This window comes from Podarcis melisellensis (genome assembly GCF_964234715.1).
Source record: "Podarcis melisellensis genome assembly, chromosome: 5".
NCBI lineage: Eukaryota > Metazoa > Chordata > Lepidosauria > Squamata > Lacertidae > Podarcis > Podarcis melisellensis.
In genome coordinates, this window is record NC_138537.1 from 4,238,585 (window position 1) to 4,263,890 (window position 25,306).

At 47.0% G+C, this 25,306-nt stretch overlaps 1 protein-coding gene and 1 long non-coding RNA gene across 2 annotated transcripts; one reads left to right on the plus strand and one right to left on the minus strand.

The window, feature by feature from the left end:
- The first annotated feature begins 1,941 nt into the window (after positions 1 to 1,941).
- Positions 1,942 to 2,794, plus strand: LOC309369985. Its single transcript, XR_014168313.1, has 2 exons — positions 1,942 to 2,342; positions 2,477 to 2,794. It is a non-coding gene; the product is annotated as an uncharacterized lncRNA (long non-coding RNA).
- An 8,486-nt stretch (positions 2,795 to 11,280) lies between these two features.
- NCL (nucleolin) lies at positions 11,281 to 21,965 on the minus strand. Its single transcript, XM_081911006.1, has 15 exons — positions 21,805 to 21,965; positions 20,132 to 20,239; positions 19,191 to 19,446; positions 18,672 to 18,815; positions 17,925 to 18,101; positions 17,603 to 17,689; positions 16,938 to 17,067; positions 16,001 to 16,137; positions 15,692 to 15,815; positions 15,202 to 15,356; positions 14,123 to 14,249; positions 13,649 to 13,800; positions 13,410 to 13,536; positions 11,866 to 12,080; positions 11,281 to 11,754 (listed from the first exon to the last, which is right to left on the minus strand). Exons 1-15 carry the CDS (start codon positions 21,820 to 21,822, stop codon positions 11,672 to 11,674), a joined length of 2,040 nt encoding a protein of 679 aa, XP_081767132.1. The 5' UTR covers positions 21,823 to 21,965; the 3' UTR covers positions 11,281 to 11,671.
- Between the last annotated feature and the right edge of the window lie 3,341 nt (positions 21,966 to 25,306).

Below are 25,306 nucleotides of genomic sequence, written 5' to 3' on the forward strand. Positions count from 1 at the left end.
ATTTACCAGCTTTCTTGCGGAGATACCGGAAGGTTCTCTGTGGTGACCAGACCAAAGTAGGGCAGAGATGCCCCTTTTGTTGCCGTTCGTTTTGCGGCATACTTTTCAGCTGAGGGCTGGTCCCGAAGCTAAGACACAACTCTGTGTGTGCGTTTGTGTATGTGCGAAAGAGCGGACCGTTCAAAAGAGAGCGGAACGAGTTTTTGAACCAACACTTGAAATATGAACTCTCCCTCTCCCTTCCTTGCTGTTTGTCGCGGGGAATTTCAGAGAAAGAACGGTTTGGAAATTGCTCTGCTTGGGGTGGGAGGTGATGTTGCTAACAGGCCAGCGTGCATCTCCTTCGGGCATGGCTGGCTGCAGAAGTGCCTGTGCGTCTTTCTCACAGAAATTCCTTCACGAGGGAAAGACGACCCTCATCCAACCCTCTCTAAGCTGTGTAACACTCGATTGCCATCTTTGCCAACATGGTGCCCTGATGTGTTGGCACTATAACTCCCAGCGGCACTGGCTGCGGCTGACAGAAATTGTAGTCCAAAGCATCTATCGAAACGACACCATCTATAAACCGAGGCCAGTTTTTTTTAAAGAAAAAAGAAGTGTCACCATGAGGGGAGAGGGATTTTTGTGTGTGTATTTTCTCTCTGTGTGGTAATTTAAAACAGGAAACGCATCCAAAATTGAAAGAAAGAAAACCCATCCAACAATTGTCTTCCAGTTGAGGGGAAAAAGCAAGTCCCCCCCACCTTGGCTGGCCGTATCACATGGGGGTATACTTAACTTTTAAAAGATAAGTTATGGTTGAATAAGAATTCTTACCTAGAGTTTTCCCTATAAAGCAGGGATCAGTCAGTGTGTTCCAGATGCATTTTTATCCTTGTGACCTGTTTGGGCAACAGCCGATCCCAGGACCTCGAGCCGGCTCTATTATTGGGCGGAACGTACATTGGGCACCATGTGCCTCTTTCATAGAAGTTACGAGGTGAGAAACTGCTTCCTCCCAATGCCCTGGTGTGAAACCGGGCAGGTTTTGCGCACACAGGTACGTTTGTACGCTGTTCCAGCCCCTGGCCACCCACCCACCATTTAGTCCTATCCCAATCCCATATTTTAAGTCCATACTTAAAAAAGAACAGGCAGAATCCAAAGTAATAAAATAAGATTGATCCAAATGCTTCTGACAAATTATAAGAAACTCCAAAATTCAACAAAGGAAGATTATTTAGATCAGGGAAAAGCCATGAGGTGTTTTTGATTGCCTGCCAATTGTAACTTAGCCGTTGCCATTTCTCGCCCAGTATTGACTAGGCCCTAATCAGCCAACCTCTTGCTGTTGAAACTGCAATCTCCAATTAAACGCTACCTCGAATTTTGCTGTAACTGACTCTCACCCACTTCACTCCCCTTGATGTCGGGCAGGGGCGGCCCATCCTATTTTGCCACCTGAGGCAAAATGGGAATTGGCAGCTCCTGCCCTGCTCCCTTTTGCATCCCACCGCTTCTGCTGCCATCACCGCACCTGTCGCCAGGGACAGAAAAGATGAGTGGCAATGCCGTGCGCCAGAACAGCTCCCTCGCCGGCAGAGCGCCGCCTCTCGCACTTGTACCGCCTGAGGCAGGCGCTTGCTCCCGGCTCTGATGTTGGGGGACCACTTCATCTTGCTTGGTCCCCTACTAGTGGTAAATTGGGCAAAAGATGCCTCCTCTCTCATCCTGTCCCATCTCACCCCAGCTGTACCAGATGTTTTGCTCCTGCTGTGGCAGAGTTGGCTGTCTTCATTTTAAGCACGTCCTTATCCAACAAGTAAATAATATATATTTGGCAAGCCGGTCCTTAAGACATCTTCAAAGCGTCATCCATTTTCACTTGATTTTAATTAAAAGTGCCCTTGAAGTGCTGAAATTCAGGAATCTTCGTGCGAAGAGATCCTTTGGGCGTTGCAAAGGGGGCTTGGATGAGTTGGGAGAGGTATGGGGCAATTCTGACCCACATCCCTTCATGTTGATTGGAGAAGAGTTGGAAAGCTTTAGGATGTGGCCGGTTGCTTGAACAGGTGGAAGGCAGGATGTTTCAAAGAGGAGCTTGAACATGTGTCAACCAGCCCACAGCGTAATGGAGGACTTAATATTGAGCGATGCCACAGCCAGGAAGAAAACATCTGGTACAGCTGGGGTGAGATGAGCTTTGCTCATTGGCTGTTCTCCGTAGCCAACTGCATGATGTTTCCCTCTTTCCTTAGTGTAGCAGTTGCATAGACAAGTTGTTCACGCTCCCCAACGACAGAGCCGGCTCCAGGAAATGGCTTCGTTTGCTGTGGGTCGTTCCAACGGCAAAGACTCCGGTCAGACTTTTGAGTGACGTTTATTACTGTGAAACTTTTAACTTATGATGATGATTATTTTTCCCAAGGGGGAGGGGAGAAGGGACACCTGCCCCTCCCTCCAAGAAGCAACTGATTTTTTTATTCCTGCTCAGTTTCACTCCCAGGGGGAACAGCTGGCACGGTATCTCATCCCGGGCTGCGCCTGACGACCATCGCCTGCGGTGGAAATCCTTCTGCGATCTCTATTTATGAGAAGACACACGTGCTATAATTTATATGTGTCTGCAGTGTCTCTGAATGTCTATTATTTATAGCAGGTTCCGTTGCACACTCAGAAACAGTGTGGATGCTTGCAGATCTCTCTTTCTCTGTGTGTTGCTTCGACATAGTGGAGTTGTACATATAATTGCCATAAGATTTATGGATATTTTGGGGGTTTCTAAATAAAAGTTTGTGCTAAAAAGAATAAAGGAGATTGGTTGCAAATGTGAGAGGGCCGGCGTGGAAATTCAAAGCAAGCATGATTCCCCTGGGTGTTGTGGGGGGTTGTTTATACATACCCAAAAGTTCCCTGCAGGTTTTACGCCGCAATTCTGTGTTTGTGTAACAAGAAAACCCATTGGATCTCATAAGACGCTTAAAGCAGAATGAGGCAAATAAAACCATGCGCAGCACATATGACTGCAGTCAGTCAGTCTGTAGACCTGGTTGAATGCTCCCCTAGCATCAAGTAAATGGATGCCACACCCCTGTCCTTCCCCGCAAGTAGAAAACTAGTGCATCAGTGAGAGAGAGTCTATATGATTATGATCTGCCAGAACTTTCTGACGGTAAGAGCTGTTTGACTGTGGAACGGACTCCCTTCGGAAAGTGGTGGACTCCCCCTTCTTGCAGGTTTTAAGCAGAGATTTTGTGGCCACCTGTCAGGGATTATTTAGTTGGGATTCCTGCATTGGAAGGAGTTGGGCTAGAGGAACTTTGGAGTTACTTCTAACTTTGCAATTCTATTATTATTATTATTTACTAAAATTGTATACTGCCCTATGCACGCAGATCTCAGCGTGATTCACAAGACAAAACCACAACATAAAAAACACAAAATATATAATCAAAATAAGAACAACCCAGTAATTCCTTGTTCCGCAACACAAAGGGCATGGATGTCAATCAGCCAAAGGGCTGGTTAAAGAGGAGCATTTTCACCTGGTGTATAATGATATATCAATTATACACCTGGTGTATAATTTGTATATCAAATACAAAGGAGCCCAGGCTAGCAAACATCAAGAGGCTAAAGCAATGCAACTGAAAATAAAACAAAACCTGTTTAAGGGCATGGAAACCATCTGAAACATTTTAAAAAAAAAAAAAAATAACACGCCTTCCTTTCCAGTTGCTAATTTCAAGGTTGTGGTGGGCAGCTGTCAAGTGTGTGGTATGAACAGGAAGCTTTTTTAAAAAAAAATAATATTTATTAAGAATTTAAAAATTACAGAAAAAATTAAAAAGAATTAAACAAAATAAAACAATACAATACAGAAACAAAAAGATTACATATACATAACAAAACAAAAAGATTACATATACATAACAAAACAAAAACAATTAAAAACACATCCAATACTTTCAGTATCTTATCTTTTCCTTGACTTGTTTCAGCGACCTCCTCACACCTCCCTTTTTTGTATTCCACTCCAATTAACTGTTTCAGCAAATCCTTTCCATCTTCCTCAGTTTTCTGTCTTATAATTTATCTTAACACATTCTGACCTTATTTTCCCCTTTAATCTATTAACAGGAAGCGATTGAAATTTCTCCCAAAAATCAGTAGAGCGAGAGAGAAGAACGTGCCTCACCAGAGAGGGCATCCCACAAATGGGGAGCCACCACCGAGAAAGCCCTGTCAGGGGGTCAATGGCAACCGGGCATAGTTATTTAGCTGGGAGGGGGGACAACATGAGATGTTGCCGCCTATGCAGCCTGCCCATTCGTCTATCGCAGGGCGGACTCAGACCAATTGAACTGCAATAGGACTTTGGCACAGAAGCCGCAGACCACACCCTGAATTAAATTTCCGTGTCATAAAGTATGCACAGTACATTTAATATACACAGTATATTTAATTAAATTCAAGGTGTGACCAGAAAGTTCGGTGAATGGTCACAGAAACAGGACAGCGAGAAATATTCAAACATACACTTGGCGTCGCAAACCCACGAAATGTAACTCGAAAGATGGTGTGTGAATGGTTTAAACGTTTCCGTGAAGGGCGGCAAACCATTGAAGATGACCCTCAGTCTGGCAGACCGTCGACGAGCAGAACGGCGGCAAATGTCGACAGAGTCCGTGAGTTTGTGGATCGGCATTTGTCCGTCTGAATGACGGCGGAAGAATTGCATAAATCGTTACTGAGGTTACTGAATTGTCCTACCGTCCATATTCACCTGATCTGTTCCAATCGGATTTTTTTCTTTTTTCAAAACGGAAATCTTCACTGAAAGGGCACAGATTTTCCAACATTTCACACGTCCAAGCTGCTGTGACGAGGGAACTGAAAGCTGTACGAAAAGAGGGACTTCAGAAGTTTCCGACAGTTCTACGAACGTTGTCAACAGTGCATTGTATCAGAGGGACCCTACTTTGAAGGCCTGTAAGGTGTGTATGTTTGAATATTTCTGTGGCCATTCACCAAACTTTCCAGTCACACCTTGTATATAGTGAAATACTGTACACATTTAAGAGATTTAATGATTAAACTAAGGCACAAACAGATGTATGCTTGTTAAACGCAGGACACAAAACTTGATTTTAAAAGGCTTTAAAGATGTTTTTTCTTGAATGCTGCTAAGGGCCTCCAAAATAGGACTGGACCACCCTGATCTTGTCTGCCCTGACTGGGCGTACCCCTCAAAGACTTCAGAATGGGTCTCTTCTCCATGCAAAAGAGATGCTCCATCACTGAGCTCAGTCATGAATGGCAGCTTTACAGCCTCTTTAACAGTCTTGCTTGACACTTACATGAAACTGATAAGAGTAGAAACCCAACAGGAAAGAAGGGCAACTGAAAAAGCGCAGGGCAGGTAAGGTAACTGACTAACTACACCTGTTGCGGGCACATGATCTGTTGATGATGCTGATCAAATAACTTCAGGTGGAAGATGGAGGCAGGGAGCAAGCTGGTTTTCTGCTGCTCCAAAGGGCAGGACCTGACCGAACCAATGGATTCGGATTTCGAGAAAGGAGATTCCCACTGAACTTTCTGACAGTGGAACGGTCTCCCTCGGGAAGTGGGAGGTTTTTCCTTAGAGGTTTTTAAGCTGAGGTGGGATGGCCATCTCTCAGGAATGCTTTAGCCAAGATTCCTGCATTGCAGGAAGCTGGACTATGATAATAATAATAAAGGTAAAGGGACCCCTGACCATTAGGTCCTGTCGCGGACGACTCTGGGGTTGAGCGCTCATCTCGCTTTACTGGACGAGGGAGCCGGCGTGCAGCTTCTGGGTCATGTGGCCAGCATGACTAAGCCGCTTCTGGTGAACCAGAGCAGCGCACGAAAACGCTGTTTACCTTCCTGCCAGAGAGGTACCTATTTATCTACTTGCACTTTGACGTGCTTTCAAACTGCTAGGTTGGCAGGAGCAGGGACCGAGCAATGGGAGCTCACCCCATCATGGGGATTCGAACCACCGACCTTCTGATCGGCAAGCCCTAGGCTCTGTGATTTAACCCACAGTGCCACCCGCGTCCCTATTATAATAATAATTTATTATTTATACCCTGCCCATCTGGCTGGGTTTCCCCAGCCACTCTGGGTGGCTTCCAACCGAATATTAAAAACAACACAGCACCAGACATTAAAAACTTCCCTAAACAGGGCCACCTTCAGTTGTCTTTTAAAAGTAAAATAGTTGTTTATTGCCTTGGCATCTGCTGGGAGGGTGTCCCCTGAGGAAACAGTTCTGTGGTTCTACATGAATTGAACTGAGACAATCACTCCATCCCCGAATAGGGAAGCAGAATGCATGGACTGCAGGCTAGATTGGTGTAATCCAGTAGATCTACTGCGATCTACTCACAGTATAAAAAAAACTGGCAGTGATCTAGCCATTGTCGTAAAAAGACTAGCAGTGATCTACCTAAAGTTGTGGAGCTTTAGGAAGCCAAAGTTGGGGGGGGGGTTGGCTCTTTTGTAAGGAGATTACTGAAGGGCCAGAGATCGACCAGGATCTAGCAGGAACACCCTGTGATCTACCAGTTGGACATCCCTGGCTGTAACCCAACAGTCCTACGCTGACCGGTGAACGAGGTGCTGCAGGAATCGTTTGATGGATTCCTAGACTTGAAAAAGCCGTGTGGCCACCAGCAGTGATGTAGGTGTCAAAGTTTTCCCAGATACGTGCCAAGAATACGTTAATCAACTGGAATTTGACCTCCCTCCAGGAATAAATGTTGAACCATCTGAAAGCTCTAGGGCTTGTGTACACAAACCTACCTTGAAGCAATCCCACAAGCGGTGTCTGCATTTTGAGCTCTGCCTTGAATAATTTTGCAGTTGTTCAGACCAGAAGCTCCTTGGGTGATATTGAGCCAGTCACAGCCTTTCAGCTTAACCTGCCTCGCCAGGTTGTTGTGAAGATGGCATGGAGAGGGGGGGGAGAGAACCATGAGCTCCTTGTAGGATATCTCTTTGGCGGTCGCTTGTAGCTGAGTAAGATTGTCTTCCATAAACACGGTTTTAACAATGAGTCTGTAAGTGACTGTGGAGGCCAATTCTGGATCCACACGTCCTTCCACAGTGGGGACATAGGTTTCCGGGTGGGAGTTGATCACGGTGTGGAGTTGCCAAGCATGCCTTCCTCTTAGCATGTTTCTCCCTTGCGTCCCAAGTTTGAGTGTCTTCAAAACCCATGACACCTTTGGTCCAGGCTGTTCTCCAACTGGAGCGCTCACAGGCAAGTGTTTCTCAGTTGTCAGTGTTTATACCACATTTTTAAAAATTTGTCCTGAGACAGTCTTTAAACCTCTTTTGGCATTACACTTTCCATTAAGTTCGGAATAGAGTAGTTGCTTTGGAAAATGATCATCAGGCATCCACACAACATGACCAGTTCAGCGAAGTTGATGTTGAAAAATCATTCCTTCAGCACTAGTGATCTTTGATTCTTCCAGTACACTGGTATTAGTTCGCCGGCTTTCCCAAGTGATGTGTAAATTTTTTCAGAGACACCATTGATGGAATCTTTCGAGGAGTTGGAGATGGCGTTTATAAGTGGTCCGTGTTTCACAAGCATACAGTAAGGTTGGAAGTACAATAGCTTTGTAAACAGGCTTTGCCGGCGAATGTCCCAGTCCTCAAACACTCTGCACTTCAATCGGGAGAAAGCTGCACTTGCAGAGCTCAGGCGATGCTGGATTTCGGCATCAGTGTTGGGCCTTGTGGCAAGATACAAGCTCCTTGTAGGATATAAAGTAATAACAAAAATACATTGGGCACAGCAGGACAGGGCAGCCAGGTGAGAGTATCTTTCACTATTTAGCTGAAGACATTTTATCTTTCAGGACAGATAAAAGAAAGTGCTTCTTGAGTTCTGAAGCAGAATTTCCGCCTTCAAATGCTACCATTTTGTCCCATCAGAGCAGGTGCAGGGAATGGCTTTGCACAGGTGGGCCAAATCTTGTGTCTCCCCTCTACAGACCAACTTAAAAGGTGGGCAGGGCAGAAAAGAAAACAGCCTCGGCTCAGTATACCTGAAGGAGCATCTCCACACCCATCGTTCTGCCCAGACACTGAGATCCAGCGCCGAGGGCCTTCTGGTGGTTCCCTCACTGCAAGAAGTGAGGTTACAGGGAACCAGGCAGAGGGCCTTCTCGGTGGTGGCGCCCACCCTGTGGAACACCCTCCCACCAGATGTCAAAGAGAAAAACAATTACCAGATTTTTAGAAGACATCTGAAGGCAGCCCTGTTCAGGGAAGTTTTTAATGTGTGACATTTTAATCTATTTTAATCTTTGTTGGAAGCCGGCCAGAGTGGCTGGGGAAATATTATTATTATTATAGTGGGGCAGCCCGTGCCCCATTCATCCTCATGGACCAGCTGTCATTGCTTCTTTTTCTTACGGGTTTCCTCTCAGATTCCTGGTGTGAGTTGCCTTGAACCAAAGCCTGACCGGCAGTTCATCCTTGACCAAGTGATAGATTCAGGTCAGCGAACATGACACTTCCCAGTATTTATAGAACTCTATCTCGATTGTTTAAATGTTTAGGATCTGATCTGATTTTCAACAGTGTGTTTTTAAGAGTTCGTTAGCTGCCCCGTGCTCTGTATGAGGAAGGCAGGATGCAAGAAACAATTAACAATAATAAATGTTGTTGTTGTTTAGTCATTTAGCCGTGTCCGCCTCTTCGTGACCCCCTGGACCAGAGCAGGCCAGGCACTCCTGTCTTCCACTGCCTCCTGCAGTTTGGTCAAACTCATGCTGGTAGCTTCGAGAACACTGTCCCAACATCTCATCCTCTGTCGTCCCCTTCTCCTTGTCCTCTCCATCTTTCCCAACATCAGGGATAACAATAATAAATAACAATAAATAAATAACAATAAATAAATAGTCATGGCAAATCATCAGGAGGGAAAGGGGGCGAGCTAGATCTCTGTGTCAAAGGGATAGAATTGCAGTGGACACATGTGCCTATAGATTTAAGGAAGCACAAATATTAGGAAATTCTACACCTACAAGCGACCTCCATCCAACGACCGCCAAACTCAGGGAATTTCTTGCTTCCCAGGACTGTGGGGTTTGCGAGGCGCAAGACTTTGTTCTTCTCACTGGAGCCAGAATTGCTGCTTTTTGTTGCTTTGTGACAGCTGTCTAGGTTGAGACAGGCACAGGAGCCTCGAGAGAGCACAATGTTGGCAACTCAAGTAGGCAGAAGGCAGGCAATCCAGATTGCTCTTCTGCAGCTCCAGCTAGCCTTCCGTGCCTCAAACTCCCTGTCGCTACAGAGCATCTGTAGCAGAGAAGCTGGCCTTTGAAATATATGAGAAGTGTCTGTGGTCCACGGAGGGCAACCAACGTTGAAAAAAATAAAATAAAATGAACCAATTCCTATGCCCCACAAATAACCCAGAGATGCATTTTAAATAAAAGGACACATTCTACATGCTGGTTCCTGGACCGTCCGTGGGCCAGACTGAGGCGGCGATTGGGCTGGATTCAGCACCCGGACCTTAGGTTGCCTACCGGAGCTACTGCCAGCAAACCAGTTCCTTTGGGCACTGCTGCCACCTAGTGCTCAGCCCACAGAACAACACCTTTCCTACCATTTCAAAAGGGTCTGTGCTAGCTTCCAAAATGGCCGAGTCTCGCTGCCAGCGCTTTGTGCCCGTACACCAACACGAGGTGTGGATCAGAGCTAGGAGTTGGGTCATTTGCTCCCACAGCTCTCATTCATACTATGAATGGGTTGGTAGCGGCTTTTTCTCATGAGGCGGTAGAGGGCTGCCGCCCAATGGCATTGGGTTTTGCATGCAGGTTTAATTCCTGGCATCTCCAGGGAAGGGCTGGGAACATCCTGCCTGAAACCCTGGAGGGCTATTCAGCAGCTGGTTCAGACCAGGGAACCTTTGACCCTCCAGGTGTTGCTGAACTACAATTCCCATGGGCCTCAGCAAGTCTGGTGGGACTTGAAGACACACTGCTCTGGCTTTCCTACACCTCCCTCCTTCCTTTCAATCCCTCCTCCCTTATTGCACCCACCTCTTGCACCTGTAAGCTTCCCTTTCTCTCTTAATTCCAAGTTTTAAATACATTATTAGCCCCTCCTCTTTCTGGAGAAAAACTAGCAGCCCAGACTTCCTCCCTGCTTCCTGTTCCCTCTCCCCCCCCCCACGCAAAATGGTCACAAGAACCATTTTATTTGTTTCTGCCTGCTAAAGCCTTCCTTGTTGCTTTGTCTGATGCCATGGGCTCCCATGGACTACAAAGAAAACACCTAAAATTATCAGCCCATCCGAAGGGCAGACACGGCATGCTGCATTGAGACCAACTAGCAGAATTTAACGCGCTAAAAGCCCAAAGCTAATTTCTTTAGCTGCTACTAATGCAGAGTCCAAGGAGATACCTGCACAAAGCAACCAACCCCCTTACTATTTTGCCTCTGAAGAAATTGGGAATATAGATTCTCAACTTTGCAGGGCAACCAGAGCATCACTGAACACACAGTCCTCAATAGGGAGTCCACAAGCTTTCATCGTACACTGGAGTTCAATTTATTATTTAAATGTGATTTTTATCCTGCCTTTTGCAGCTGCACTTCCTCAAGCTCCCCCTGCTCCATACATTCCTGGGAAAATGGGACTGGCCCAAGGTCATATTATACTTTCTTCATACTCACAAGAGACCAAAAAATTAGGTTTTAATAGGAGCAGCCAACCAGGATTTATGAGCCCCATCTTAGAAAACTCCTACTTGAAAGGCTCTAGCACACAGCTACATCACTAGAGGGCAACACTTTGGTTCTAGAGAAATATAGTTAGGCAAAGAGCAAGGTAGAAATTCATTGCCGGAAGTTTCCCATTTCAGTTGAGACAACACAATTATGACTCACTTTGAAGCCACCAAACTTACAACAGAACATCCAACCCCTATCTGGTCCTGCTTAAAGCTGGTTCCCACCCATTTGTGTATGTTGCACCATGCTTGAGAAAAAAGCAAGTACTTTTGAGAATTTTTCTGAGACCTCTGCCACCTGAGAAATTCACAGCATAAAATTATGTGCCCGCTTCGAAAAATGAATGAGGTGTACTAAAGAATCACTGATGGCATCTCTGTCTGTGATTGCACCTTAAGCACAATTTCAGGTGTTGGGGGTACAAAAGTATGGAGCTTTGTGTAAAACCCCATTTGCCTGGCTAGTTTGTGGATTCCCCTGGAACTTTGCTGAGAAACACACAAGAAATCTGTTTAGGCCCTTTAATCTGTCCAAGACAGTGTGCCAAGACACAAATGATAAAACATTTTTGCATTTTTACAGCAAATAAACAAAAAACAAAAAAAGGAAAAACCCTACAGAAATGTATAAGGAAGTTAATTTTGTACATGGGGTAAAACGTTATAAATTCAGGACAAATGCACTGACACAGGTCAACTCCCACATTTCTTGTTGCTTTTTAAAAGTTCATATGCGTGGCCAGGCAGTCAGATGGCTGTTTCTTCATTGAAAGGAATTTTTCCAAGTAGCTCTTAAGAGGGACTGCAACGCATCTTGGAATGTCCTCAGAAGGCTCCGTCATACTGGTAGTGACAGAATTAAAAACCCCAGAGTCCTTTCAGATATAGGGACAAGCCACTCAGTCATCAAATTTTATCTTTTTCCCTTGTGGTTTGTGGTCGCCACCTCCTCCTCTGCCTCCCCGGAAGCCGCCGCCTCTGCCTAAAAGAGATAAAGAGGGTGGAGGGGAAAAGAGCAATTTTTAAAAATCCCAGCTCTTCACACACTGCCATTATTCAAATATGGAAGGTCAAACAGCATCAGCACAAGTACCTCCAAATCCTCTGCCGCCACCCCGTCCGCCGAAGCCTCCTCTGCCACCCCGGCCTCCTCTGCCGCCACGACCGAAGCCGCCGCCGCCACGCGGTCCATCGCCCTTGGGCTTGGCAAAGTCAAGGGTCACTTTGTTTCCATCGATCTCTCCATCCTCCATGGCTTCCTTTGCTGCTTTGGCTTCTTCTGGGGAGCTGAAGTCCACAAAGCCAAATCTAGGAAAGAGCAGGGGACAGTTTCAACACTCTACCCTGTTGCTGAAGAACAACAACAGATGGGGGGATCTTTAATACCTGCAATCATCATTACAGCTCCCTTTGGAGGAATTATAGGGCCAAATGAGACACAACCAAGCAGTGCATCACAAAAACAAAACAAAACAGGGAGCAATAAAAGCAGATACAGCAGGTGCCCTTCTGGGTAGAAAGAGGACAGACTCAGACTGTCCCAAGTTATCTGCAATACACCCCTGAGGCATCTAATTTCCTAGCCCACCTTCCCGACAAAGGGACTCAAAGGGTGTCAACTAGGTTTCAACAGAACAGCTGCTCTGCACTCCTGAAGTACTTAGCCTGAAAGAAGAGCAGCAAACAAGACACGTATCAGCTAACTTTCTGCTGTCTAGGAAACACATACAAAAGGCAGATCTCCCCTGTAGAGGATGGCCAGATTTGTTTTGAAATGCAGATAAGCACCAGCTAATAGGGACGCGTGTGGCGCTGTGGGTTAAACCACAGAGCCTAGGACTTGCACGTCAAAGTGCAAGTAAATAAATAGGTACCGTGTTTCCATGCGCTGCTCTGGTTCGCCAGGCTTAGTCATGCTGGCCACGTAACCAGCAAATGCCGGCTCCCTTGGCCTACAGGGCAGGATGAGTGCTGCAACCCCAGAGTCGGTCACGACTGAACCTAATGGTCAGGGGTCCCTTTACTTTTAAGCGCCAGCTAAAGTTATGCTCAAAGTCAATTGAACTACAATAAATATTACGTTTAATGCTGGTGTGGTAGTTCTGATTTCTGCATGGCTACAAACAATGCTGCTCAAATGCCCTGGCCCTGAAATGAAGGAATATTTCCCCCCTAACGTGGGGCCTGAACCTACAACCTTGAGACTAAGGGTCTCCTGCTCTACTCTCTAAGCTTCTGACTACACTTGTGAAAGCCACATAGATGGGGATTTCGCCCGTCCTAGACGTAGATATCCACAAACTTAACTGCAGGCTGCGCTGCATGCTATGAATCTGCAGGCAGGCAAGTTGCAGGGTTGTCCCACAGCAATGACAGTTGCTCATCTCAAGCAGACAAGGCACCCAAGGTCAAGGCTGCAGTTTTACTCTTCTTCTCGTGCGAATCCATAGCCTGCCACTGGATTATCAGCAGGAAGGAGCTCATTGAGAAGGTAGGAAGGCTACTGAGTTTACACAGAGAAGCTCAAAGCAGAGGCCTAGTGGAGGGTGGGATCAAGGGGAGGTCAGCAGCAGCAGTGAGACTTTTGTGCCTGCCATCATTTCAAAAACTCTGGGGCAGAGGCAGCTTTACACCTACCCTTTGGATGAGCCAGTATCTCTGTCAGTGACTATTCTTGCAGTAACGGAGCCTTCAAACGACTCTTTCAAGGTTTCTTCTGTCGTTTCCTCAGACAAGCCTTTGACGAACAGTGTTTTGCTTTGCTCTGAATAAAAAACAAACATAAAAGTTTAGCCCTGTTGATACAGCAAGGGCTAATTAAAACACCACCCCCCACCCTCAAATGATTTTAAGTTAGGGCACGGAGAAAGACTTACGTCCAAATCCTCCTCTAGCATTGAAATTCCTGTTTTGTCCCCCTGGTGTGCTGAATTCCAGCCTGATTGTCCGGCCTTCAATTTCTGTGTTGTTAAAGGAATTCATGGCTTCTTTTGCATCCTCAGTTGTGGGGAAGTCTATAAATGCATACCTGCACAAAGAGTCAAGTTAAGAGACTGAGTCACAGGGGTAGATGGGGAAACAGCTTCAGCCCAAGCCAGTGGTGGGTGCAGCCAGAGGCAAAAGCGAGCCCAACAAGGCATGTTATTTCCTTCGTTTAGCAGCCTAGCTTCTAAACCACCCACTCTGTCCTCCAGCTAAACAAGCATCAATCATTATCTGAGTCCAAAGACACACTTCAGCCAGGCAAGTCTTAAGGAGTTCTAACTTCCTAGGGCAATGACATTTAATGTTCTGAGGGGTCAAGAGAGAGGATTTAATCATAAAGTCGCCACACGCCTGCTCCTACATACCCTTTTGGCCTCCCCTGGTTGTTCTGTGGGATTCTGATTGCTGCTGCTTTCTCAAAGACTTCCTGGAGAGATTCTTCTGTCGCATCATATGAGAGGTTGTTCACAACAAGGGTCTTTGACTCTCCACCTGCAGAAAAGAAAGGTTCATTGTAGGGTCACTCCAATATTTTCCACTGATTCTTATTATTATTCTCCTCCATCTATTAACAAGAAACAGAACTGCCTTTGACAAACTGTCAAAGAAGAGAGAACATTTTGGTTAGACTAGTTGCAGATGGGGTGCAGGTGTTTGTTGTTAGCTTCCCCGGTTGCCCATGCTAAGATGCAATGGCTCTCGTGGAACTTTATACAGGGTTCAGAAAGCGCTGGCAGCTGAGGCTGCAGAGGGCTAAAAAAATGTTTGCAGGAAAGGAAAATACAAACACCCACCCACACTTACATAAGGTAAGCTGAAGCCCCACAGCAACCAAAATTCTAAAGGGTCATCAGAACGAAGCAGAAACCAACTAAGCCTCTTTTTTCAAGGCAAGATGCCTTTTGAGAATTGGGAGTACAGTGGTACCTGGGGTACGCTGCAGGTTACAGACTCCACTAACCCAGAAATAGTACCTTCAGGTTGAGAACAGAAATCGTGCTCTGGTGGCACAGCTGCAGCAGGAGGCCCCATTAGCTAAAGTGGTGCTTCAGGTTAAGAACAGACCTCCAGAATGAATTAAGTACTTAACCCGAGGTACCACTGTATGTCACTGAAGAAGAAGAAGAAGAGTTTGGATTTGATATCCCGCCTTTCACTCCCCTTCAGGAGTCTCAAAGCGGCTAACAATCTCCTTTCCCTTCCTCCCCCACAACAAACACTCTGTGAGGTGAGTGGGGCTGAGAGACTTCAGAGAAGTGTGACTGGCCCAAGGTCACCCAGCAGCTGCATGTGGAGGAGCGGAGACTCGAACCCGGTTCCCCAGATTACAAGACTACTGCTCTTAACCACTACACCACACTTCTCTGCAGGCACCTTTCAGTGTTTTGTCATGCCAAGCCAATTCCAACACCAGATACCACCTGAATGCACCAAAGCAGATTACCTGGCTGTCCTCCTTTACTGAATTTTCTGCCATCCACCTGGCTCTTCTCACCAGTGTAGTCAAGCATGATGGCACGGCCCTCAATCTCCATCCCTTGCTTTTCCTCCATCGCTTTCTCTGCGTCTGCCTCGGATTTAAACTCAATGTAGGCAATCCTGAGGGATGGGGAGAACACAAAAATGGCAAGTTTGTTCTGAAAGTCTTGGGGAGAAAATTCTCTAGATGAAAATAGCTAGCAATGATATTAAACACCATCCCAAAGGTACGTTCATTACAACGAACCTTGCAGGGGAGTGAAAAAACTCTGACAGACAGATACAGCCCTGTTGTAGTACAACAAATTTGAAATCCTGTTGGGTAGAAGGAGGGTCAGAACTTTTAGCATTTCCTGGATAGAAAAGCATATGCAGAGTAGCTGGGGAATTCTGCTGCTGAATGGCAGGGTCCACAACAATGCAGCCCACAACCTCGTGCTAATGGAGCTACATACCCTTTGCTATTTCCATCCTTGGACACCAGCCTGACTTCCAGGGCATTGTCAAAGACTTCTTGCAGGTCTTCTTGGGTTATACTGTAAGAAAGGTTCTTCACAAAGATAGTCCTCGCATCTCTCTCTAAAAAGCAAACACCACAAGAGGTTATAGACTCGGAGAAAAGTACTTTGAACACTCACACTCTGTGGCATCTATCAGGAGAGCCGCAGGAACATGTGCAGGCAAAGGCTGCTTTAAAGTCCTTCGTCCATGAGAACAATAAGAGGGTCCAAAAATACCAAGCTTGTACTAAAAAGAGAGCTTACCTTTCTTGTTCTCTTGGATGCACTCCCTGGTCTTTGCTTTTTCCAGTTTTATTTCCAAGCCCAATAATTTCTTTCCATTTAGCTTAAGGGCTTTATCCACATCAGCTTCCGATGAGAAATCCACATAGCCAAACCTCCTGCAGAACAGAAGGTTTATTTTCAGTGTTCAACCCAAATATCCACAAGGTAACCAAAGTAAACAACAGCCTTAATGTGGCATCTAAAAACTAGCAAGTCTACCCAATGGATACACTAGGCTGAACATGTGTACTACAGTGGTGCCCCGCAATACGAATGCCTCGCAAGACGAAAGAGTTTTCCGTTTTTGAGGTGCTTCGCAAGACGAATTTCCCTATGGGCTTGCTTCGCAAACGTCTTGCGAGTTCTTCCCCCCCTTTTTCTAAGCTGCTAATACGCTAATGGCCGTGCTTCGCAAGACGAAAAAACCGCTAGACGAAGAGACTTGCGGAATGAATTATTTTCGTCTTGCGAGGCACCACTGTATTTGCAAGGGGACACAGAAACTTTGTCACATTTTAGGTGATGACTGCTTGCAAAGCTTTAAAAGTTAACATGTTTTACAGCAGTCTCATTCAAAATCCAGTTAAAGTATTATCCTTCTGCTACCCACTCTTCTCCTGGAAGAACCACTGTAAGATGCAGCAGTCTCCTTATCTCCGGAACAAATACTACTTTTTGCACGAGTGTCTAATGTGTGTCCCTCCAGTTGCTGTCAGGCCTCCCAACTCCCACTGGCCCCAACCAGCATGGCCAGAGATGATAGGAGTTGCTGTCCAACAAAACATGTTCTTCATCCCTAGACCAAAGAAGCATTCACTTCCTCCTTGCCACAACAGAGAGATGTTTTGAAGTGAAGTTTTTACTTTTAAAGAATTCTTAAGATTTCGTAATATACACAAGTAAACTTAGTTCTTACTTTGAGTTTCCAATTCTGACTTCTTGCACTTCAAGATCCTTTTTGGCAAAGAAATCCTTGACGGCAACTTTCAGTTCCTCAAAGTCTTTGTTTCCATTCAGGTTGCCCATGAAGATGGAGAAGGCAGCTTCTAAAAAGTTAATGGGAGATTACATGAGTTATGCAAACACTTCTAGGAAATGACTACAGTAAGGGCTGGTGGAGCCACCTGTGCAAAACTCTTAGTGCACCAAGCCTGGGAATCTCCCAACATTAGCTGTCATTTCCACTGGTAACTGTGTTACACTAAGAGTATGCTGCACACTCACTGGAGCAGCGCAACAAGGACCTTCCACTCTCCCTAACACATACCAAAAGAACTAGCCCTTATCCTTTCTTTACCCACCTCTTCTAGTCTCTTTTCCTCTTAGTTCTCATGCTCCATAGCACCCTTTTAAAGCATCACAATGTGCATTTTAACAGACAGCGTGCTAATACATAAAAGGATCCTTGAAAAAAGGCCACTATGGGATCCCTGAGATGTGACACAAACAGTATGTGGATTTAACTTTTAGGTTAGGTGTTGGAAATTGGCCTTACTCTGCACAGAGGCATTATGGCACAGGTTACCATGCTTTTTCAAGGGTCAATCAAAAGAACAAGTGAAAACATGGTGGATTTCTCACCTTCCACTTTCTTTTTCTTGGCATCTGGGGCTCCTTTCTGCTTGGCCATTTCCTTCTTTCTTTTTCCAGACATTTCTTTCACGTTCTCTGTAGTGGGAAGAGAAGCAAAGGAGGTGTCAGAAAGATCCCAGAGGGTGCACGGAGCACACCAGAAGCGGGCAGCTGGATCAGGACTTGACTATCTTCAGGATGTGTTCATATGTGATTGGTACCACATCAGCTCAGCGAGAATTCATCATTTCCAGCTCTAGGACCAAAGCAGAAGGCAAGACAACTGCAATGTTTTGAGAGTTCTGAGGGACTTCAGAGATGGCCAACTCACCCTCCTCCTCTTCATCGTCCTCTTCGTCGTCATCCTCCTCCTCCTCGTCATCATCTTCCTCATCCTCAGACTCTTCTTTGGCGGCTTTAGCAGGTGTGACTTTTACTGGTGCCGTTTTTGCCGGCGCAGCTTTTTTCCCCTTTGCTGGGGTGATCTCCATGGGCTCATCTTCAGATTCTAGAACCACAGGGAGCTCTTTTAGGTTAACACTCACAGTGCATAGCCACTGTATCAAAGAGATGCATTCAAGAACAACTCCTCTTGCTCACTTCGACTCCTTAAAAAAATTACGGTTGTTACTACAAAACTATGCTTATGAACATGAGAGTCACGAGCCTCGGTGATGTCACCGTGCAACGTCACAGAATCAGACAACTCAAAAAGCAAGAACTGTGCAAACCACAGTCTGCAATGTGAGTCAAGTCTGCCTAACACTACCTGTGCCTCCATTTTGATGTGCCAGTGTGTCCAGATTTAAGTTTATTGTATCCTGATTCAGCTGGGAAGCAGGATTAGTATGCCCCCGCTATGGGCGCTGTTTATACATCCAACACATCAGCTCATACTAGAGACATCACAAGATCAGTATTAAGTCCCAATAATCATCATCTGTGCTGGTATCTAGACTCAAACAAGGCAGCAAGTTATCTCAACCTATTCTGCTTTTTTCCAACCAACTATTTATTCTGAAACTGGATGACTCAGAATAATCCCTACATATGCTTCTCATAAATGAAAGAGCCTTACCGTCTTCCTCCTCCTCATCTTCGTCGTCTTCATCATCCTCAGACTCTTGTTTGGCTGATATGGCAGCTACAGTGGCTACAGGCTTTTTTCCTGCTGCTTGCACGGCTTTCCTTACTGGTACTGCAGGCTCCTCCTCAGATTCATCTGCATGAAGCAATTTATTAGCAGTTGTTGAAAGATCAATACAGGAACATTAATAAAGGCCTAGGGAACCTCTAACTGCATGATGGGGACCAGAAACCATGATTCAAGACCTAACTACCTAAAGGATTGAAATGAATCACATGGTTCATGCATGGCAGCACTGACTCCAAATGGTGACCATCTTGTACTACAAAACTTAGTAGCAAACATACGTTATTTATCTATCATCTATCTATCGCAAGAAATATCATGCTGTTCTTGTGTATTTTTGTTTGCTTTGAATGATTTGCTGCTTTGCTGTAAAAGCCAGAAACTTTTCTGAATCTGGCAATCGCAATTTCAGTTTACTGAAGTAATTTACCCCACCAAATTCACCTTCCTCCTCCTCGCTATCCTCCTCCTCATCTTCCTCCTCTTCACTCTCTTCTTTCTTGGCGTTCTTCCCATTTTTTGCTCCTTTGGCAGGAACCGGTGTCTTCTTCAGTGGAGTAGCGGCTTTCTTTGCTGGGGTAGCCACAGCTTTCTTTGCTGGGGTAGCCACTATCTTCTTACCAGGAGTTGCTGCTTTCTTGTTGGGAGTGGCTACGGCCGCAGCTTTTGCTGGGGTAACTGCTTTCTTCTGGGGGACCATCTGCGGGAAGAGAAATATTCCAGTCAACAAAACACCATGCAATCTAAGATGGATGCAAAACTGAGAATATTGTCATGATTCATGCTCCCTTACCTGGGAGTAAGCCCATCTGAACACAGCAAGGTTTGTTTCCAAGTCAACATGCATAGGATTGCATGGTACAACAATCTCTAACCACTAGTTTGCTCCACAAATTAACACAGTTGGATCTCCTTAGGAATTACCACTAAGGACTACTATGAGATAACATATATAGATGGGACTTAGGAAGAGAAATTAACCTTGACCTTTGCCCCTAGGAGTGCCTTCCGTTTCATGCAATCTTTTTCTCTCTGCCCAAAACTTGATTTTTCAGCTAATGAGATACTTTAACCCTAGTAATAATAATGTAATATATAAAATATATATTATTTATACCCTGGTCATCTGGCTCTGTTCCCCAGCAACTCTGGTTGGCTCACAGCATATATAGAAACATAAAACATTAAAAACTTCCAGATACAGGCCTGCCTTCTTCTAAAAGCCAGATAGTTTATTTCCTTGACATCTGAAGTGTAAGGATTTAGGCAGGAAAGCAAGATTTGGCTCACTGTACTTTATCATTTACACAACTCCAGGCTAAATATTGACTAGCACCTTAAGACATTAGATTTAAGGTTACACTGACTGGCTGCCAAATTCTTACCTCTTCCTCACTGCTCTCCTCCTCTTCTGAGGATTCCTCCTCTTCACTGTCGTCCACATCCTTTGGAGGAGGAGCCATTTTCTTCTGTTTAGGCTGGCTTTTAACGTTCTGGTGGGAGACAGAGTAAGAGTTAGAAGTCTGTTTTTCCCAATGCTCAAAATTGCTGCTATCAGGATACACTTACAACAAGTCTCCTTACTTACTGAAAAGCGTGCTACTCCTTTTAATAGTTTGCAGTGAAGCGCAATTGCTTAAACACCCCTACCTTATACCTTCCTCTTTTTCATACAGGAGATCTTCCCATTTGAATGGGAATGCTTAAATAATTAACATTAAGCATTCCGGCCTTGCTTCCCTCTTACTACTACTGCCACAATCCAACCACAGGTAGGCAATGCAAAGTCCCACTGATCTCACTGATAACTAGCACATGGCAGTTAAGTCCCACTGATCTCACTGGAACTTAATGCCATGTGCCATGTGCTTAGCTATCTTACGAACATCAGCAGGCCTCTGAACTATACTCCATTAATACAGACACATTCTGCCCAACCATATGCAAGCTCACTGTGCTACAGGAGCAAATGCCCCCCCACCACTGAAGCATCACGTACAAGCACTTCAGACGGCATGTGGGATTCACTCTCTAGGCTATTAAGCAATTATGAAATGTTATTTGCTCCCGCCCGCTTTACAGCTTTACTCCCTCGAGGGAGGACGTGTTTTTGCGCCTGTCGGAAGACCAATCTGGTCCTGCATAGAGATACCCAATATCCCTACGAGATCATAGAATCCAAACTGGTCGGCTGGCCTCAGGATTCCCGTGAGGAGCCTCCGAGCCGGCTGCTTCCCCCGGGAGCCTCGTGGGCGCAAAGCGCAGTCCCAGCTCCGCTTTCCCCGCCACCGGCTGACCCGTTGCTCGGTTCCTTCCCTAATGATAGCTAGTGTGTGCTTTAAACTAGCGATGTTTCCCTCCGCAGCCGCGTGGCCCAGGGACCAGAGCCAGGCAGCGGCGAAGGCCGCAAGGCCCGCGACGCCGCACCACGTGGAACCCCCCTGGAGAGCGGCTTCCTTCCCCTTCCCACGTGCTCCGCTACGCACGGCCGGGATCACGTGGCCACGGCGCGGCGACGCCGAAGCGCGCGCGGCGCCCGCTCCCAACGCCCCCTCCCTCCCTCCCCTCGAAAACCGCTCGCTCGCGCGCCCGCCGAGCTAGGCTGCGCTCAGCTAAGCTCGGTTGATCCGCGTATGCGCGCCCCCCCCCGCCCGTGAGACGTCGAGCGCGTTTAAAAGATTCCGGCTGAGGCGGAGCGGAGGGCGCCTAGAAACTCCCTCGTGTCGCGCGCGCGCGCGCCCTCTCAATCCCGTTGGAAGAGAAAGGGCGAGGGGCCTCTAGAAACCGCCCAACGTTCTACTACCGTAGCGTGCGCGCGCGCGCCGCCCTGAGAGGCCGTTGCTTGGGGGGGCCTTGAAACCGCAGCATCCTCCAATTCCCTCTTTCTTCCCCGCTTAATTCCCCCTCAGTGAAAGCTGCGGGAGGCCTCGAAACCGCCGCGCGCGCGTCACGCCGCCCTCGTTTCCCCCTCCCTCAGAATTCCGCGCGGGCCGAAGAAAGGGGCCTCCATGTTGTGTCTCTTTCTCTCCCTTCCCGCCATGTAGGCCGCGGCGCTCACCTTGGCGAGCTTCACCATAATGGCGGCGGGGTTGTCCGGATGTGTAGAGCGTCGAAAGAAGCCTCCGCTCGCTCCTGGCGCCTCGCTCGAGTCTCGGCCCGAACCGAAAAGAGTGAGGTCGAGGACTAGCTTAACTCTTTCTCCCGCCCCGCGGCGCTGCCTTAGCCAATCGGCGCTCGCCGAGCCCACCGCCCGCCCCCTCGCCCAGATGAGGAGCCACTCCTCGGGCTCTTTCGGAGTAGGCGGGGGGAGCCGAGAGCAGCAAGGCCCGCCCCGCCCAATCAGAAACCGCGCCTAATTCGGAGGCGGGTCGAAGGGCCGCGGCCAATAGGGCGGCAGCGCTGGTAAGTGCGAGAGCTGCGATAGGCCTGCGCTGACGGGCGGAAGTGGCGGAGTGAAGGAAGAGGAGCACGTGGCGCTGGTCTGTCTCCAACCGTGTGGGGCTGCCCATTTTGTGTGCTGGTTTCCTCGGGGGGTGGGGTTGGGAAACTGCCTCCCTAGCGAGGTGGGAGACAAGGATCCAGCACCTACAGACTTACCTGGCAGTAAGCCCCCTAGATCACAGCGCTGTAAAGATGTGTTGGTGGAGAAGCGGGTGCTTTAGGAATTGGGCTTCATCTATGCATGGCTATTAACTGGTTTCAGTGGCGTTTACTTCACGGAAAGTGCGCCTGTGCTTGCCAGCATCTAGGTAGAGATTTAGAGAGGCTGGAGGGGGATTAGGGACCCGCTGGGTTGAGGGACGCGTGTGCGTTCCTTATCCTCGGTTGGAGAGTCAAAACCGAAGGAGAAGTTAGGTCAAGCCCGGAGACAGGCAATCAGTATTTATTCTGTAGCTATCTGCTGCACGGTTCTAGTATGGTTCTAGCATACAGTGTTCCGGAGTCGGACTGAAGAGGCTGATCTAGGGTAGTTGGCCAGGTGCAGGAATAAACGGGTGTGTGTGTGTGTGCGCATGTGTAGTAGATACCATGCCTAAGCCCTGGGGGATCAGAAGGAATTGTATTGTATCCTAGGTAAAGTATTCAGGCACGTGCGACAAAAAATATGCCTTCTCCATAATGGGTGATCCTTTCTTTGAAAGGAAGCCGCTTTGGGGGAAGACCATGTGGTAGACCATGTGCTTTGCATGTAAAAAGTTCCAGGTTTGATGCCAAGCCCTTCCAGGTAGGGCTGGAGAAATCCCGTTTAAAAAATTGCCAGTCAGCATAGATAGCACTGAGTTAGATACCTAAACCGTGACCTGACTTTTCATAAAACTGCTTCCTTTATTCCAAATATTGTGTATTTAAGGCTGTGTACACGCCATACATTTTAAGCACACACACCCTCCCCAAAGAGTCATTGGAATGGTAGTTTGTTAAGGGTGCTGGGAATTGTAGTGCAGTGAGGGGTAAACTATAGTTCCTGGGAGCCTTTGGGGGTGGTGAAGATGCAGCTTAGGCAATGTGAATTTATTTGGAGATTGGATTAACATATAGGATTTGGGAATTCAGTTTCAATCTCCTTTTTCCTCTTTGAGTCATTAGATGGAATATGGAGTTCTGGGCACCTTTAATTTGACCTGTGCTGAAAATATTCCAAAGCCATCAGCTCATCGGAAATATCCAGGGTGAATGTATTCTGTGTGCTGTTGCTGCTAAAGAATGCCGGGTAGAAAACAAGCAGAATCCGCCTGCTGGAAATTCTACACAGTTTAGCTGACCACACTGTGAAATCTATTTTGTCAAGGCAAACATTTCGCTTTGCTAACAGATGGTGTACCTTTTCTCCCTCCTCCCAGCAAGTAAAATAACACCACTTCAGAATTGTTTTAAATGTTTCCAGGGTTTCAACAAGTTTCATTTTCAGTCTGCTTTTAATTGCAACTCTTCTCTCGTCATCTGAAGCTTGCAAAATTGAGATGGTTACTGTTCACTTTTTAAACAATGAATCTGAAGTTGCTTCCCTGCCCTTCCCCCTCCCCCATCCACATGGGGAATCCTCAGCAAGGCAAAGAAGTTGTTGGGTGATTTTAATAGAATCATATAATTGGAAGGGACCATCAAGTCCAGCCCCCGTCAATGCAGGAATATTTTGCACAACGTGGAGCTTGAACACACAACCCTGAAATTATTATTTCAGTATCCTATTCAGTGCCGGATTTACGTATAATAATAATAATAATAATAATTTATTATTTGTACCCCGCCCATCTGGCTGGGTTTCCCCAGCCACTCTGGGCGGCTTCCATAAAAACCAGAAATACACTAAAATATCACAGATTAAAAACTTCCCTGAACAGGGCTGCCTTAAGATGTCTTCTGAATGTAAGGTAGTTATTTATCACTTTGACATCTGATTGGAGGGCGTTCCACAAGGTGGGTGCCACTACCGAGAAGGCCCTCTGCCTGGTTCCCTGTAGCTTTGCTTCTCGTAATGAGGGAACCGCCAGAAGGCCCTCGGCGCTGGACCTCAGCGTCCGGGCAGAACGATGGGGGTGGAGACGCTCCTTCAGGTATACTGGGCCGAGGCCGTTTAGGGCTTTAAAGGTCAACACCAGCACTTTGAATTGTGCTCGGAAACGTACTGGGAGCCAATGTAGGTCTTTCAAGACCGGTGTTATGTGGTCTCGGCGGCTGCCCCCAGTCACCAGTCTAGCTGCCGCATTCTGGATTAGTTGTAGTTTCCGAGTCACCTTCAAAGGTAGCCCCACGTAGAGCGCATTGCAGTAGTCCAAGCGGGAGATAACTAGAGCATGCACCACTCTGGCGAGACAGTCCGCGGGCAGGTAGGGTCTCAGCCTGCGTACCAGGTGGAGTTGGTAGACAGCTGCCCTGGATACAGAATTGACCTGCGCCTCCATGGACAGCTGTGAGTCCAAAATGACTCCCAGGCTGCGCACCTGGTCCTTCAGGGGCACAGTTACCCCATTCAGGACCAGGGAGTCCCCCACACCAGCCCGCCCCCTGTCCCCCAAAAACAGTACTTCTGTCTTGTCAGGATTCAACCTCAATCCATTAGCCGCCATCCATCCTCCAACCGCCTCCAGGCACTCACACAGGACCTTCACCGCCTTCACTGGTTCTGATTTGAAAGAGAGGTAGAGCTGGGTATCATCTGCATATTGATGGACACCCAGTCCAAACCCCCTGATGATCTCTCCCAGTGGCTTCATATAGATGTTAAAAAGCATGGGGGAGAGGACGGAACCCTGAGGCACCCCACAAGTGAGGGCCCAAGGGTCTGAACACACATCCCCCACCACCACTTTCTGAACACGGCCCAGGAGGAAGGAGCGAAACCACTGTATAACAGTGCCCCCAGCTCCCAGCCCCCCTAGACGGTCCAGAAGGATGTTATGGTCGATGGTATCAAACGCCGCTGAGAGATCCAGCAGAACTAGGAAACAGCTCTCACCTTTGTCCCTAGCTCGCCGGAGATCATCAACCAGCGCGACCAAGGCAGTTTCAGTCCCATGATGAGGCCTGAATCCCGATTGGAAGGGATCCAAATGGTCCGC

Coding starts and splice junctions, on each gene's coding strand:
- NCL (XM_081911006.1), bottom strand. Junction 18,102..18,671: donor AGATGAGGAGGAGGAAGACG/GTAAGGCTCTTT, acceptor CTGTGGTTCTAG/AATCTGAAGATGAGCCCATG. Junction 17,690..17,924: donor GGACGATGAAGAGGAGGAGG/GTGAGTTGGCCA, acceptor TTCCCACTACAG/AGAACGTGAAAGAAATGTCT.